Source organism: Solanum stenotomum, chromosome 6 (assembly GCF_019186545.1).
Source record: "Solanum stenotomum isolate F172 chromosome 6, ASM1918654v1, whole genome shotgun sequence".
NCBI classification, from domain to species: domain Eukaryota; kingdom Viridiplantae; phylum Streptophyta; class Magnoliopsida; order Solanales; family Solanaceae; genus Solanum; species Solanum stenotomum.
Window position 1 is genome coordinate 47259073 of NC_064287.1, and position 17855 is coordinate 47276927.

At 28.5% G+C, this 17855-nt stretch overlaps 2 protein-coding genes across 2 annotated transcripts; one reads left to right on the top strand and one right to left on the bottom strand.

The window, feature by feature from the left end:
* Window positions 1-3173: 3173 nt before the first annotated feature.
* LOC125867862 (germin-like protein subfamily 1 member 1) lies at window positions 3174-4617 on the top strand. Its single transcript, XM_049548453.1, has 2 exons — window positions 3174-3429; window positions 4184-4617. The coding sequence occupies exons 1-2, from the start codon at window positions 3174-3176 to the stop codon at window positions 4579-4581; spliced, it is 654 nt and encodes a 217-aa protein (XP_049404410.1). The 3' UTR covers window positions 4582-4617.
* Window positions 4618-9409: 4792 nt separating this feature from the next.
* LOC125867848 (probable galacturonosyltransferase-like 9) lies at window positions 9410-10912 on the bottom strand. Its single transcript, XM_049548442.1, has one exon. The coding sequence runs from the start codon at window positions 10624-10626 to the stop codon at window positions 9463-9465; it is 1164 nt and encodes a 387-aa protein (XP_049404399.1). The 5' UTR covers window positions 10627-10912; the 3' UTR covers window positions 9410-9462.
* Window positions 10913-17855: the final 6943 nt, after the last annotated feature.

The window sequence follows — 17855 nt, forward strand, 5'->3', positions numbered from 1 at the left end:
TAAAAAAATTGTTCATCGAGTTGTAGATTTAGATATTGATTATTGAATAGTATCACTAATCACGATATGCTAATATTAAATATATGGTCTTCAAACGGATAGTTCAATTGCTAAGAAGTAAAAAGTCATGGCACATTATAGGCGAATAAGAAATATAAATTTTATGAGTTTAATATTTTTAAGGTTTTTAATATTTAACTTGATGTGTTTTTAAAATTTTAAGATTATATCTACGATTTGATAGATTTTTTTAAAATTTTGAGCATAATAATATTATCTGCAACAAAAAATAATAATTCAAACAAGCCTAATATTGATATTTTATAGCTGCCTCAACGAAACATCATATCACAAATTCAAATCTCAAACATTTTACAGGTCGTTGTCCAATTATGTTTTTTTACTTCATTATTAATTATGTGAAATGATTAATTTAAAAGTACATCAATTACATGAATTCTCAAAATTCCTTCTTTTTTCTTCTTCTCAAATAATAATGGAATCTTAGCTCATGTTTGTCCATATCAAAATAGTGTTTGATTATATATTGGAGTGACTTTTTCAAAAGGAAAAAAATATGATGAGTTTTAAATTTGAAAAAAAATATAGTTTAGATCAGTCTTTCAAGTGATTTTTTAAAAAAATCCCAAAATTTGGTAAAAAGAAGAAATGAATCTTGAGTCTAACTCAATCTTAAAAGCTAGCTCATAAGGTAAAGATTATTAAACGCCATATTAGGATACCATGGACCCCAATGTCCACTGATGTGGGACTTAACACTCTCCCACACGTAGGATTGAACATCTTAAACATGGACAATATAAGATTGGAGCCCAACATCGGGTGAAATAATGAATTGGATTGGACCTGACTCTAATACCATGTAAGGAAATGAATTTTGAGTCTAACTCAGACTCAAAAGCTAGTTCATGAGGAGAGGATTGCCCCGAGACTCTAATGCCCATCGTCCACCGATGTGAGAATCAGCACTCCCCCACACCGCTTTTTAGACAAAAGGACAAAAATATGTCAAAGTAGTAAATTAGAATCACTAACTTATGGTTATAAGCCCATTCAAACAAGTTCTAACTCAACCTCAATAATTAGCTCACAATTTTTATTTTTATTTTTATCAAAACCATATAAAGAGACCAAGGATCTTATTGCCCACTAATCTAGAGCTCAACAAAAATTTAATTGTTTTTCAAGATAAATTCATATCCAAATATAATTCAATTTCCAAATATATTTTTTACTATTACTATTTTTTTAGGATATATCAAGTTTTATGAGGCAAAAAAAAAAAATAGAGGCCAGACCTTTGTGTGACAGGCCCATAGAGAAATATGTACTTTAGTGGGCATTGATTTGGGCCCAAATCACTGGCCATCCTGAAGTACTACAAAAAGGCCATAAAGCAAAGAGAATGTCGTTAGTTAATATTGTTCTTGACATATGTGATATTTGATGTGACCTTCACTGTTAAAATGCTTAATTCCTCTATAATCCATTTTAATATCTTATCATTTTTAGCCATCGATTAAAAAATTTCTATCTGTTATGTATTGTACTCGTTGTTGATATATACTCTACGTATAACAATTGGATAATAAATGTAAACGGTATATACATCGATTATATACATATCGTACAATGATTATTCATTGGTTATATGCTGCACATTAACCAAAATTTATAAAGACTAAAGACTAAAAAAATATTTTTTTACTGTGAACTTTGTTGAATTGCCATGTAGTAGAAGAAATAGTAATTCAAAATATATATAGTTATAAAGTCCAAACCAACTCAGCTAGTATGGGTTGATCCACATAATAGATGGTGAGGTTATAACTTGAGTTCATAGAATTTAACATTTTTTTATTACTCTATTTTTAAAAAAAAATAGAAATGTTAGATGAAGATATTCTGAGTTCAAAAAATCATCAATTAAGTTCCATGTTTTCCATAAATCACTTTAATTTAATAATCTTGAAGCATACCCTCATGTAAGTTGCATCATTTTTTGGAATGAGAACCAATAGGTGATATTTATTATGCATCTGCTCGTTAAAGGGGAGCTTTGGAGCAACGGTAAAGTTGTTTCCGTATGACTTATAAGTCACGAATTTGAGCGTCAGAAGCAACCACTAATACTTGCAATTGACCTACTTACATTAGGGTAAGTTTACATCACATTCCTTGAGGTACGCCCCTTCTTCAGATCCCACTAACGCAGGATGCTTTGTGCATTTTTTGAGGTGACGGCTATATTATGTAAAGGTTCCTATAAGTTACTTATCTATCCAATGGACTGTTATCTAAAGATGAGCTAATATATTAACTTAGAAGCAAAGATCTAAAAGTTCTCATTTATATCATGGCCCCAAAAAAATAAATTAAAGAAGTGAATTAGTTGCATGGTAAACATCAAGCCCCTCAAAAGAAAATATAATATCTGCTAATTACACCTTGTTTGGATGGTTGTTACCTGTTGTATTGTATTGTATTACATTGTTAGTTTGAGTATAATGTTTGTTTTGACTGTTACTTAAATTTTATTGTATTGTATCGTTTAAATTCATCGTCAGATAACAACGAAAGCTAAAAGACCCGTTTTGTGTAACAACCAATTTGGTGTGATCGCGTTGTTACCTTAATATTTTCTTCTTATAATGTCTTTATTTATTATTTAATAATTTTGTTTTGACCTTTACCCTACCTTTTCTTAATAGTTTTACCTTGTACCCTAATTTTCTTATAGGTTTATCATTCAAATTATAAATGTGTGACAATTTGTAACAACGAAGAACGATACAGTCTATCTAAGCTTTGTATTCATTAAAACAATACAATACGACACAATATAATAATACGATATGAAACATTAAGAAACAATAGGTAACAACCCTCCAAACAAAATGTAAAAAACCAATCAAGTTATGAAAAGTCACCCAAACTATACTATATATAAACCTTGCACTTTACATTTGTGGTCCCTCAACTTTCTAATTTTGGTCATTATCAGCATCTTTGCCTTGTTTTTTCCTCCTCTAAATGCTCTTAAGCTACTCAATCTCTAATCCAAGTAACATGTCAATTAAACATTTTCTTACCTAACAAAAACTATTATATATGTGTCATTTATTAGTATAATGATGTTCAAATTAATCAAAATGGAGACTAGCACTATAGTATTTAGTATGAGTGTACTTGTTGTTTTATTGGGCTGGGTTGGATCCGATCCGGATCCACTCCAAGATTATTGTGTGGCTGATACCAAAAAAGAAAGTTTTTATAATGGTGTGCCATGTATCAATCCACAAAATGTAGATATTTCCCATTTTGCAACATCAGCATTGTCCAAGGCTGGTAAAATTGGCATGGTATTTGGTTTCAATGTGACACTTACTACAATTTTCAATTTGCCAGGTACGTAGGGGTGTTAAATGGGTGGGTTGAGGTCAAAATGAACTGAGTTAATGTATGTGTTGATCAAAAAGTTACCTGGACTGAAATAAGTTGGGTCAAAATGGGTTAAACAATAGGTCACAACAAAATCCATACAAGTCTTTTCAAGATTTAATTTCTTTTTTTTTGTTTTTATATAATTTGTTTAATCATTCAGTATTTCCCTTTTTATGGTTATATTTACGGTCGGACCTTTCTGTAACAATATTAATGTCGTTTGCCTGGTTAGGTTTTTTTTATTGTTGTAGTGAAATATTGTTATATGAAACGTATAATATAATATAACATGAAAATAGATTCCAAAAGAGACTTGACCACTATAATGAAATGTTCTTATAGAAAGGTTAGAATATATCTAACAAAAAAATAAGAAGTTGCGGATGTGTTATGTATATGCATGTATATTACATGTATATTTTATGTATATTTAGTATAAGTATACATAATTTATACACGTGCATATTTTGTAAGCTAAATAGTCGAATGGTTCATGCCCGTAATCATCTCAAATATTTTGATAAGGTTGATCATGGATCAATTTGAGTTATATATCAGTCCAACTTTTAGATAGACTGAATTCGACGAATCAAAATGGGATAAATAAATACGTGAACAAGTTCTTAAACGAATTGGACGAGTCATATATTCAGGGTTAATTTTAAGCAGATTGAACGCCAGATCATATATTCATGAACTAATTTTGTCGTCCGTACAGGTATGAACACTCAAGGACTCACTATGGCAAGAATAGACATTGGTCCCAATAGCCTTGTGTCCCCTCATTCCCACCCTCGAGCCTCAGAAGTGGCTATTTTACTAAAGGGTTCACTTTTAGTTGGATTTATTAACACATCAAATCACTTATTTACCCAAAAATTAAGACCAGGAGATTCTTTTGTTTTTCCAAAAGGTATGATCCATTTTCTTTATAATACTGACTCTAAGGTGCAAGCATTGGCCTTGTCTGGGCTGAGTAGCCAGAACCCTGGTGTCCAAATGGCTTCCCCGGCCGCGTTCGCGACAGGCCCAACTATGCCAGATGAAGTATCTAAAAAGTTATTTCAGATCAACGATCAGGATGTTACGAGAATCAGGGCAAGCCTTGGAGGATGATTATGTTTTTTGACATGGTTATTGTTGAGTATATATCTATATATATATGTTTATTTTTTCTTTCAATAATTTTATTTATTATTGGAGTAAATTAAAGTTTGCCTAGGGTTATTTCAATTAATTTGTAGAAAAAAAAAAGGTTGTAGGTTTGGGTGTATAATGACGTGCCAACTGTCACATGTGTGTTGTACTAATTTTATTAAACAAATTGGCCTGCCTTTGTCAAATGGTTCCTGGTGACTATATAGTGTATTGTCTACTTATTTAGATAACTACATTGTAAATTATGTGAGATTTAATTCGTAATATGTACGTGTCGACTTATTTAGTTTTATAATAATTCAGCTAAAGCTTAAATTAAAGGGCATGTTTATATGTCTTACGTCGAACAATAACAAAATTGTATCTATGTAATGTATCGACTACAAGTTTAAGCCATAAAATCTATTATATTGACATTTAGATAAACTGTTTGTATCATAACTTTGAAGTGTGACATTTTTCGAATCTTACATGAACACGAAATAATTCTCATTGTACTTGCCTTTTATATACAAGCATTAAATCAGAACATAGCCAGAGGACAGACAAATCCACACTATAAATTTATTGGTCACCTCACATTCCAACAATCAGAGTATAATTTTTAAAGTGCAAATTGCATTATAAATGCCAATTATATTACTCGAATCTGATACCTGCAAATATATTATATGCTCAATAATTTAATTTTATTTTTGTTGAAATTATACAAAGCATGTGAAGAGACGTCATCTTGAGAATTTATTTAATTGACAATTAAAAAAAGTAAGTAATATGCAATTACCCAAGTCTCTAAGCTTTCACATGAGGGTATCAATGCTTTTCTTTTTATTTATCGATCGATATTCGATAGTCATATTGAAATTTGAATAAATTTAAATTCATATATTGTAGAGTTTATTTACAGAATCGATGTTTCTAATAATTTTTTTTATTGTCAGACTTTAAAGCACAATGAATATGACTATCGTAAATCTATGTTTTTGAAATTACAAAATCATGTTACTAAGATAATGGACTCTTGAATTCATACACATGAACAAGTTGGAAGAAAAAAAATCTATACATAATTATTATAATACACTTAGTAATATATATTTTTAAAAACACTTATCGTTTATCCAAGAGAAATTAGACTGTGTGTGTTTAGTAGTGTAGAAACTTTTTTAGAAAATATTTCTTACAAAATAAAGAATTTTCTGAAATATATTTGATAATTAGTAGATGTAAGAATTTTTTTTAAAAGATATTCTATTGGTCGCAAATTATGTGATATTTTTTTAGGGAAAAAGGACAAATATACCCCCGAACTATCATAAATGGTATACAAATACTCTCCGTCATACTTTTCGTTCACTAATGCCCCTGCCGTCCAAAAAGCAGTGCACATTTACCCCTCACTATAACGGAAGACTTATTTGATACACGTGGCACAATCCTATGGCTCAACCCAATTTGACCAAATAATTAACCCAAAATTTAAATACCCGCCCATTATCCATTTAACCTACCCGATATACCCATTACCCATACAAATAACCTAATCTAAGCATGGGTTTCAGATCCTCCCGATGAAACCCATGCTTGCATTTGTGAATTTACTTGTTGAGAGGAGAAAAGAAGCAATTAACATGAGATTTCAACAAAAGCTTTACCACATGACCGATAAGATCAATTTTCCAATGTAAACCTAAGTTGAATTTCCAAAATCTTGCATTTTATAAGATGACTTATTGTATCTTTACCAAAGATAGTGCTTTTTTACTGTTTCTTTTTGTTTCTCCTCCACTTGGATAAAATATGAGGATTTTTTTTTGGTGAAACATAAGTACGAATCGAAGAAATGGGTGAGGTTGTTGTGAGTAGTGAAGGTGATTTGGAGGTTATAGGAAGGGAAGATATGGTTATTGAAACAGAGGCTGGTGGAAATATGAACAAGAATAAGGAAACAGGGGCTGGATTTGTTGCTGCAACATCTTCTTCAATCTTGAAATGGGAAAGATTTTTTACTGAAATGGTTTTTAGAGTTTTGTGGATCGAAACAGATGATTCTACAAGACAGATTGTTGATGCTCTTCTTAGGAAATGCAATTACATATTAGTGTTTCGCTTTTTCTGAAATTACAATAGTTTCTTTGAATTTCCCCTTTTTGAGTTTGCTAGTTAGTTGTGGCTTAATAGTGATTTTCTATCTAATTAGGGTGTAAAAAATTGTAACTTTGAATTGAGTTCGAGTTATTTAAGCTCGTAAATGTGTTGATTCCAATAATATTGAAATTGTGTGATAGTTTTCTTGATAAATTGCAATGAGGATCTGTTTTGTCAGTTCAAGTGTTGATTGTTTTTCTGACTACTATGTTTCCCCCATTTAGGACAAAGTTAGGCAGACTATTGGAGAATTAAGTTTGAGTTTGCAAATTCATGTAGATTTAGTAATCTCGCTAGATTTTGAGAGAATGCAATTTTTCTTTAGATTATTAGATAGGTTATTTGTGTAGGTAATGGGTCGGGTGGGTTAAATGGGTAATGGGTGGATATTTGAATTTTGGGTTAATTATTTGGTCAAATCGGGCTGAGCCGCAGGATTGCGCCACGTGTACCAAATAAGCCTTCTGTTATAGTGAGGGGTAAATGTGCACTACTTTTTGGACGGCAAGGGCATTAGTGAACGAAAAGTATGACGGAGGGTATTTGTATACCATTTACGATAGTTCGGGGGTATATTTGTCCTTTTTCCCTTTTTTTTATTACACTTTATTATATAAAAATAATTAACTTGAGATTTCTCATTTTACCTATAATGAGATAATTTATAATCATACAAATGACTATACTTTGGTTTGGATCAGATCACAGTTTTTTTTTAAAATACTTAACTTTTTTCTTAAACTCTATCAAACACTGTCATATAAATGGAAACAAAAATAATATTTACTAAACATTGTTCATAATTTTTGCAAATTGTGTAGTATTTTGATAAAATATCTGAATATCAAAACATTTCATAATAATATCTATATATTGGTTGGAATATTGATATGAAATTAACAAATTGAGTAAATTGTGAAGGAAAAGACANTTGTGTGATTGCAATCAAGAACAATGATAGCTCTTCAATTATAATTTCAACCGAATCTAATAGTTTTGATTATATTATTAATAAAAAATTATTCAATATATACAAGTTACTACGTATTAATTTGAAATTCAATTATTTAAAGAATTAGAATCTCGAACCGTAGATTGGAATCAAAATGGTATATATCTCAAGCATATCTCTATTGTAAGGAACCTCCAAATGAGAAAAATTGATTGAAAACAACTTTGATGCCAAGTAACAACTAAAGTTTCTTCTTATGAGTTGGACACCTCCCTTTTTTAACACTTAATTATTTTCCTTTTGCCGTTATAAATCATTGTCAACACCCCTAATTAGTCTTAATCAATCATTCTCTTCTATAATGAATTAAAAAATAAAGTTCCTAATCACATTATTTATTTATTTATTTATTTCTAGACTTCACAAAAGAAGAAACATAAACAACTACTACAATTATTAACATTACCTAATCAAGAGGACCAAAAGCTAAATAAGCTTTTGTTGTTAAGATACCCTTTTTTTAGATAAAGTAACATAAAATACAACACCAATAAAGTTTAGAAGAGTCATGGAAGATTGGAATCCAACGAAAAAATTTCTCCGTTCATTTTTACTTGTCTATAATTTCAAAAATAATTTTTTATTTATTTATCACTTTCAACATATTGAGAAAAAAAATTATTTTTTCTGATGTTTTAATGTCAACTAATATGGTCGTTATGGTAAAATACACATATAAATCATTTTTTAAGGGATGTAAAGTCTAAAGTAGACAAGTAAAACTGAACAAATGGTGTAACTTAGTAAATTTTCCTTATTTTTTGATAGGTTGGATTATTTATACTTGTCACTTTTAACATATTAAAAAATATATATATTATTCAGATTTTTCTCTCAACAATAATTACTTATTTCTTAAATCATTTTTCAAGACATAAGATTATATGTTAATTAATATGAATATTGTGATCAAATATTTATATTACTCATTATTTCTTAAAACACGCACAAATCTAAAATGAACTAGTAAATAGCCACGAAAGAAGCATTAAAAATGCAAATGTACACCATAAATTAGTAGAGATGCGCGTAATTTAACTCAACAAGTACTCTTGGTTTGGCTGAAATATAGAGATGCTAAGATTATGCTAATTATTAGTAAGTCAATAGTCCAATGACTAGTAGAACATATTTCAAATATTATTAAGTTTGGTCTAGCTATTTTTTTTTAGTTTCAACATTGGAGCTTCAATTATATCTGAATCACGCATTAATTGTTTCGTACTCAAGACTCGCAAAATTTTGATCAAGAATGAAACAGTCTCACCACCACAGCACAATCCATGTCAATGGTCTAGCTACATTATTAACCTATCTCTATTATATATGGAGTATGCAAATGGAAAATCAAAAAATACACTAGACCATGATTGCAATAGAATGATATGTAAAATTTCTTTTTTCTTCGAGACTTTCACAAGCGAATTCAAATTTAGTCCAACTCAACATGAATATCAAACATATAGTGAATACATAAAATACAACAAACTAAAACCATCTCAAAAATTGTTCCAAGTCCACGGAACTAGTAATAAAATTTCGTGTAATCAACTTTAGTCTCTAAACAAATCACATTAATTTTTCACTATCACTCTTTCTTTTCCTTTTCTTTTTTTCAACTAATCATGTACAAGGCTATCAAAGAATCACTTAAATCAACCTTGTCAAAAAAAATAAAATCAAATGAAATAATTGGAGTAACCAAAAAGTATATTACTACTAGAATAATCCAAATTATGATGTTGATAAAGTCTCATTTTACTCCTTTGATAATTGGGCCTTGATTTGGGCTTGGGCTTATACAAATCATAAGGCTCCCAAAGATAATCCAATGGACAAGGCCTTTTTTCATCAAGCCTGGCCCATGGTTTTCCTTTACCAGACCAATGTAACAAGCTTACTGGGCCTGGATGTAATGATCTACACGAGCCCATTACATTGTCGCCGCCGAGCCCATGTTGATTCCACCGGTGATTAATGGGCTCGACGAGCCCACCAAAAACAAGCAGAAACGGCGGCAATGAACCCAGTTCGTAAATTCTTCTTTGTCTCTGTAACTCCATCCATTTCTCTATCTTTTTCCGGTAATCACCTTCTCTCCATTTCTGCAAATCCATTACCATCACACCGGTGTTGAAGTAACACGGGTTTCGTGACCCGAATACCCGGGGTAAATCCGGGTCGGACCAGAAAGAATCGGTGAAGTATTTCGTGAAATTTGCATGGCAGTATTCTGGTGCTCCGATGATTCGGGAACCGGAAAGAGGGGTTTTCCATAGCTTTTCGATATCATCGACGAGGATGATATCGGAATCGAGGTAAATGACCCGGGTTACCGACGGGTCAAGCATATCACCGAGGTAATTCCGGGCGTAGTTTAATGGGTTTTCAAGTGCGTGACGGATCGAAGATGAAATGAGATTTAGAACTGTATCTTCTCTGAATATATAGACTTTGAAGTTGAGTGAAGGGAATATAGATCGGACTAGCTGGGTTAAAACCCGTGGACTAGACGGGTCAAACTCAGCAGCGATGAAATGGAAGAAGATATGTTCAGGGCAAGATGAATGACGGAGAACTGAGTGTATAGCCGCCATAGATCCTCTGAGATATTCTGAATCAAGCGTCATCGCTACATGAACCATATTTTGAGTTTCCGCCGTCACCGGACATTGAACGCCGTTTCTATACTCCGGCGCTTCTGTAAATCGTCTTTCCTCAGGAAAACTACGAATCCCTAGACACCCAATTGGGGAAAACGAAAACCCAAGCATCAATAACAAACAAAATGCTGTAATCGATTGAAAATTAGAAAAATCAAACCCCAAACAACCCATTTTCATCTGGGTCTTTGGGTTTTTCTTGAGAAAATACTTCTCTTCACTATATAATGAAAGTTATTGAGCTTCCATTACAGTGAAGAAAGGAATACAAGAAGGAGAAGAAGAAGGAGAAGGAGAAGGAGAGTTCTGGAAGAGGAAAGGTCAATTAATTACCAAATATATACAAATTTTGAACATCCAGATTAGTTCAACAATGGGATAATTAGACCAGAACTCACTAATTATTACTTAAAGAATCAGTAATAATTAATTAATTACCATAAATATATAGATAGAAAACGGACAAAAAAATAAAAAGTTGTGGCATTTTATAATTGACAAAATTTAATTATTTATAGAAGGCATGGGATTTGGTTTTATATAATATAGAACCTGCATACTCGATGCTTTTATTTACACTCGCGGTTAAAGTGTGCGTGTGATTCTATTGAATCAATCGCGGATTAAATTATATCGGGATTATTGATTTTCCTCACTTGAGAGATGGAATGAAAAAATCTCCACTTTGATGTGATCTCCGTTATTAAGATTGGGATTAAATTATATTAATATAAATTTATCCTACGATTAACTGTATATCATTAGTCAAACATAATATAAATTAATCTTAAATATAATTAGGTGATATTTCACTTTATTTCGTGTATCAAACGATATTTATGCCTTACAACTTGTTTTGAATGATTATTAATGTTTTATTTTGATTGTTGTTCAATATTATGCTGAATTGTTGAATTTATTGTTAGATTTATCATTATGCAATAATGAAAATCTTTTTTACATGGCGATTAATTTAGGGTGATCGGTTATTATCTTCTTCTTTTCTTTTTTTCAATTTATTAGTATTTAATATCTATTATATTTCATTATTTGCTCAATCTTTTACAATAAATTTATCACTACTCTAATAATTTTTTATATAAATTTATCTTTTAAATTATTGTTGTATAATTTTATGTGATGATCGAAAATAATATAATTTATTTATATATTACAGTCATCAAAATAATAAAATATAATACTTCATGAAACGGTATGTTAACCGTCTAAAATGTATGTTAACCGTCTAAAATAAGGTGTTAATGTAAAAGGGATCTTAACGGGAAATTACATAATACTAATATGTAAAGATTATGAGTTAATGAAAAAAAGTAAAGGGTTTTAGTAGTTGGTAAGTATTCTCATCATTTAAAGTTGTTTATTATATTTACTTATTTTTAGTTTTTTTATTTATTTTTTTAAAAAGAGTTTTTTTTTTTGGTAATTCTTAATTTAGGGTTTTTACGTCACATGTTTAATACTATAAAATTAAATAATATTTTGATATATTTAACATATATTTAATTTAAAATTATATTAAAAAAAAATTCAAACTTCGTATCAAATCAAATAGAAGGAACATGAGTTGCTCAATACAATCATTAACCTAAAGTTAAATCTTAATAAATATCATAAATATTTTAGATAAAAGTCATGTATTTTTATTTTGAAATTCACTCTTTTAATTTTTTTTTATATACGAAGTTATAAAGATAATATATGAATTTGTCATAAACAAAAATAAAATCAATACCAACATTGTAGTACATGCTAATTAGTGAAAGATAGAAACTTAACTAATTTACGGACTGATCATTTAAAACAATCAAAATTAAAATCTAAAAAAAAACATTTTTATTTATGATGATAGAAAAATTATATATTGTATATCGTTAAATAGTATTTTCTAGTTTTTTTTAAAAATGTTTATAAATTTTCTTGCATAATGACATAGGAATAGACTCCTTTCTCCAAATTATATCAAGTTTTTATTTTAATATTTCAAGTTATAACAAAAACTCTCTTATAATCATTAAAAAAAAACTACTCTATGTATTATAAAGTCACATTTAATATTTTTAATAAGTTATTATTCCCTTATATAGTTTGTTGTAAATCTTGTTTCAAATTTTTATATTTTTAGTTAAAACTATAATTTTATTTGATATTTTATAACTTTGAACTAAATTACCTAAGGTTTATTATCAAGTTTTTAGTTTAATAGTTCAAGTTATAACAAAAACTCTATTATGATCATTAGAAGGAAAAAAACTGTTATATGTATTATAATAAGTCACATTTAATATTTTCAAAAGGTTATTATTCCCTTATTTAGTGTGTTGTAAATCTTATTTCAATCTTTAGTTAAAACTATAATTTTATAACTTTGAACTAAATTACCTAATGTTTATCATTTTCCAATAAGATTTTTGAGAGTAAAAACTAATGTATTCTATTACAACAAATCGACAACATTTTAAAAAAGAATATTTTTTAAAATTATATAATAAGATACTTACATATATGACTAACATACTGGCTCTTGGTATATGTAACAACAAAAATATAAAAATAACTAATTATATAATAAAAACAAGTTTTTCAAGGTCTTTTATTTTTTGAAGGCCTAAAGCACATTCTTTAATGACTTTATTCTTGAGCCACCAATGGAAGGGAGTAGTTTATTGTGGTATTAGTTATCTTTGAATTCAGTTATCGGATTTGTTTAGTGAAAATATTTGTATGTCACGTAGTTTTTAAAAAAATATGATTTTTCATTGGATTTAAAATGGTAGTTAGAAGACAAAACTACATGTTAGGTTCGATTATAATTTTTCATTGTTTAGCATCTAAATTAGATTAGACTAATATTTATTTGCATCATATATCAACTTGATAAGTGAATGAAATATGTCTTAAAATATATTTATAATAATATACGATTGATATATATACTTCAATTTATAGCTCAATTATAATAAAGTAGGATAATTTTGTATGAACATCACATGGGTAAAACTTTACTTCACGTATAAGTATTTATTTTCTAGCATATATCTTGGTATAGTAATTTTAGACTAAAATAATTCTGAATATTTATTAATAAACAAACCAACTACAATAAATGTTAGCATAATTTATATGGATATAATTCTAAGATGTCACTATTAAAATTTTGAAACAAAAAAAAAAAGCATACAAGCTTTAGAAGGACTTTTTTTTTTACATATAGAAGTTAATTAGATACGTATATCATTTTAAGAGATCACTTGAATTCAATCTTACAAGGACATTTTGCAATTTTAAGGTATCCTCTTCTATATTATATATTTAATTTTATTTTTACATATTTATTAAATAAAATCATAAATAGAAAAGATGTTTTTACTAATTTACCCTTTTAACTCCTTTTAAAAATAAAATTATGTGGTTACCTGTCAATACCAAATTAACAATAGAGGAACTTTCGAAAAACTTTACAATATTTATGTATTCTTTTAAAAAAAATATAAGAAAAAATAATAAAAATTAATTAATTCTATCTTTGTTTTGTAAATGAGTAAATAAATTAAGACATGTAATATAAAATAGAGGAAATAACAAGTTTCTAATTCAAACCTCTAGTTTTGCCTCAATGTTACTTTTATGTTTACTTGCTTGTGAATTAATTTGAGTTAAAAGATTCTTGACTTGCCTAATTTTTCAAACTAATTTGGCTGCAATACATTCTTTACGTGGATAACACGTCTTAGTTATTATAATTATTATTTATTAATTTACATTTATAACTTTCGTCGTCATTATTATTATTATTATTAATTTTGCACAAATAAAAGAGAAATACGTAACTTATAGTCTTATACCATAAATACGTTAAATTGTTCCTTTTTAACAAATTATAACTCATAATATTTAAATTTGAATGGCCGAACAATTAATGTGTCTAATTGAAACTGAAGTTTTAATAAAATCTTATATTATAATTGTTTTTATTGATTATATATTTATTGCAGATATACCAGCAATATTTCCAAACTTCAAACCCTCATAACTCTCTCATCTCTCAACCGATTTGGGCGATTCAAAAGGCAAAGTTGTGAGATTTTTCAAGGACAACGTGTTGGTGAGCTCGGATAGTGATTTGGAGTCCCCGTTTGAGGTAATTTTAAAAAAATACCTGCTACCGCACCCTTTTTGTGAGCTTAATTTTGGAAATTTTTGAGACTTGTTAGTTAGGTGTAGTTAGCTTATAGATTACTTTAGTTAGTTCTTTGTACACTCGTGTGCATTCTCTTGTTTAGTTTCTACCCTCAGACCCATTACTTGTTGTTTCGGGTTACGGGGTGGCTTACCTACTTGTGGGTTATAGTAGGTGCCATCATGACTTGAGAAATCGAATCGTGACAAGTTGAATCTTATTATTATTACATCAAATTAAATTTTCGACAAAAAATCATAAACTTCAGTTTCACCATATATAATATTTTTATCGTGGATTCCAATATCATATGATTAATAATAAAAACAAAATTAGAATATTTGATGGGTATTATACAAAAAGAGATTTTTACCCTACACAACAATTCAATAAACCAACAATTATAAATTTATAATAAGCCAAAATGAGTACAAATTATGAAAAGACTAGGTGAGTGAAATTATTTCAGCTGGTTGACTAAAAAGTAAAAATATTAATACTCATTTCATTATGTAATTATGGAACAATTATGAAAAATTAAATAAAAATTGGAGAGTGGAGAGAGTGGGGAAGAAAAGAAAGGAATATAGGGAACTTAAAGGACCAGCTGGATGACAGCTGGGAGTGAATAATGTGAGTTGTAATTTGATGTTGACATCACACACTTTACATATACTGTGATTCATACGATGGTTTTTTGTTGGTGAGAGTTCGATTTTTGAGTTTGTAATTTAAGTTTTCAAGACATGAAAGTAATTATTAATATTCATATTAGGATAAACAGTATACATCACATCTTTTGAGATGCAGATCTTATTTGGAGTATAACATATTTCTCCTTTGAATCGTAAAAACAATCACTAATATTATTTGTATTAAAATAAGTCATCTATATGGCATTTTTTTGAAGTCTAGATCTCATTTAGATTATAAAGTATTTCTTTTTTAAATCGTAAAAGCAATCATTAATATTATTTACTTTAAACTAAGGCATTTACATCGCATTTTTTGCGCCGAGAAGTTCAACATCGGGGTAAAACGCTCCCTAACAAAGGCAACTCCATATCAAGGAGTCTCGAACCCGCGACCTCTTGGTTAAGGATGAAAGAGTACTTACCACTCCACCACAACCCTTGGTGGTTCTTTATCATAATGGAGTATATTCTAAATAGGATATATATTTTTATATTTTAAAATAATTTATTTTAAATTTTTTGTTTTATCCTAAATAATATTCTGAGTTCAAAATATTACAGCACATAGTGGTGTCACTTAGGACAGTTTTTCCATACAGTCTGTTGAGGTAATGTCTCAAGTGTTATTTATACAATTTCAATTTTTGGGAATTTTGATACGATTAAATATTATTATTTTTAGAAAATGATATAATTTAATTTTGTCTTAAATAATATTTATTTATTTCTTGTCCAACTAAATACTACTATTACATTAAAATGAATACACTATTATATATTTTTGGTGGATGGATATGTGGACGGTGCTCTTGTGACCATTTTTAAGTCTGATAATGGAGTACATGTTTTAATACATGATGCTAGACTTAAAATAGTGTTTTTTTTTTTTTAAAAGAAAAGTAATAATGAGATAAAAGAAAGAAAACAATGTCTTTAAAATTTTGTATAGAAGAAATTGATTTTACAAAATAATTTTGTATCATTGTTTATTGATTTTATGTTTTTTTTTATCCCGTCAGAAAAAGATCGTTTAAGAAAAATGATATAGATAATGAATCAATCTCTATGTAAAAAGAAATGATCTCATCGATAGTGAAACTATTTATTGCAAGCAGATTCATCTGAATTTGTTCGTTGAAAAACTATACTATGTAAATATATATAAAAGGAAAAAAAAAGGTTTTTTAGTTTCCCCTTGCTAGAATTTAGGACTCCACCTCTAATACTTAGGGGAAAAGGAGGAAAGAAAAAATCAAATGCTCATATTATTTGGACAATATATATGAGAATAAATAGACCTTTAAATTTCAATGCCCATAACTAATACTTTGTTTGGATTATTATTATCCATTGTATTGTATTGTTACTATACCTACAATGATTGTTTTGATTGTTACTTAAAATGTATTATATTGTATTGTTAAATTTCGTTATTACGTAACAATGAAAACTCCTATTTTATGGAACAACCGATTTGGTGTGTTTCATTGTTACTTAATTTCTTTTTCCAATTATATCTTTACATAATATTTCAAAATACTATTTTACCCTTTACCTTATATCATTTAATTCTAATCAAACCTCCTACCCTAGAATAATTAAGGATATTTTAGTAAATTTATAAATTACAATACAGTACGATACAATCAAACCAAACAATTAAAATGTTATTAAACAACAACAAACAATACAATCTAGCCAAACATTGTATATATCATACAATAGAGTACAATAGAGTACAATACAATACAATACATTATGAAATAATGGGTAACAATGATCCAAACAAAGTGTAAAGGACCAAAATTGAAACATGTCACACATTAATTTAACATATTGTAGTAATTATTAATTTCCCTTTTTGACAAATATATCCACCTGATTTTGTCTAGATGTTTTTTTAGGTGGATCCTCTTTTTTCTATTTAATAAGTAAAAAAATAATGAGACATGCCAACCTCTAAATCTAATTTTACTAGATCTATATTTATTAATTTATTTATTCTACAACTAGAACTTTCTATTACACTGCTAAATACTAAAATAGTCAAGATTATTTTTGAAGTCAATATTTCATGATGTTCTCTTTAAACAATATTTTTTTTTAATCAAATATGATGAGAGTTTAATAAATTATCAAACATAGTGAGATTTCCTATTGCAATAATTTTTGAAATTTGTTCTGTATCAATGTTCATTCACTCTGATACGATAGTTTACACAGTATTAATGCTACGACAATTCACTTTGTATCTATTGTTATATCATGATATATACAATGACTATTCTACAACAATTCACTCGATACATTTTATAATTATCAGTATGTTCGATTATTACGGTTCAAACTATCACTATTTTTATTTTCAAAAAAGAATCCTAATATTTAATTGTGTTGAACAGGCAGAAATTTCACTGCACGATTATGTATATTATTAAAGAAATATATACCATATAATAAAAGAGGAAGTTGGAATTACAGAGAAGGTATATAATTTTAAAATGGGTTGCTTCAGA

What these genes read in the sequence shown, in the direction of transcription:
- LOC125867848 (XM_049548442.1), bottom strand. Translation starts at nt 10,626, where the DNA reads ATGAAAATGGGTTGTTTGGGGTTTGATTTTTCTAATTTTCAATCGATT.
- LOC125867862 (XM_049548453.1), top strand. Translation starts at nt 3,174, where the DNA reads ATGGAGACTAGCACTATAGTATTTAGTATGAGTGTACTTGTTGTTTTA. An exon ending in TACAATTTTCAATTTGCCAG is followed by an intron (nt 3,430 to 4,183) that starts GTACGTAGGGGT and finishes TCGTCCGTACAG; the next exon opens with GTATGAACACTCAAGGACTC.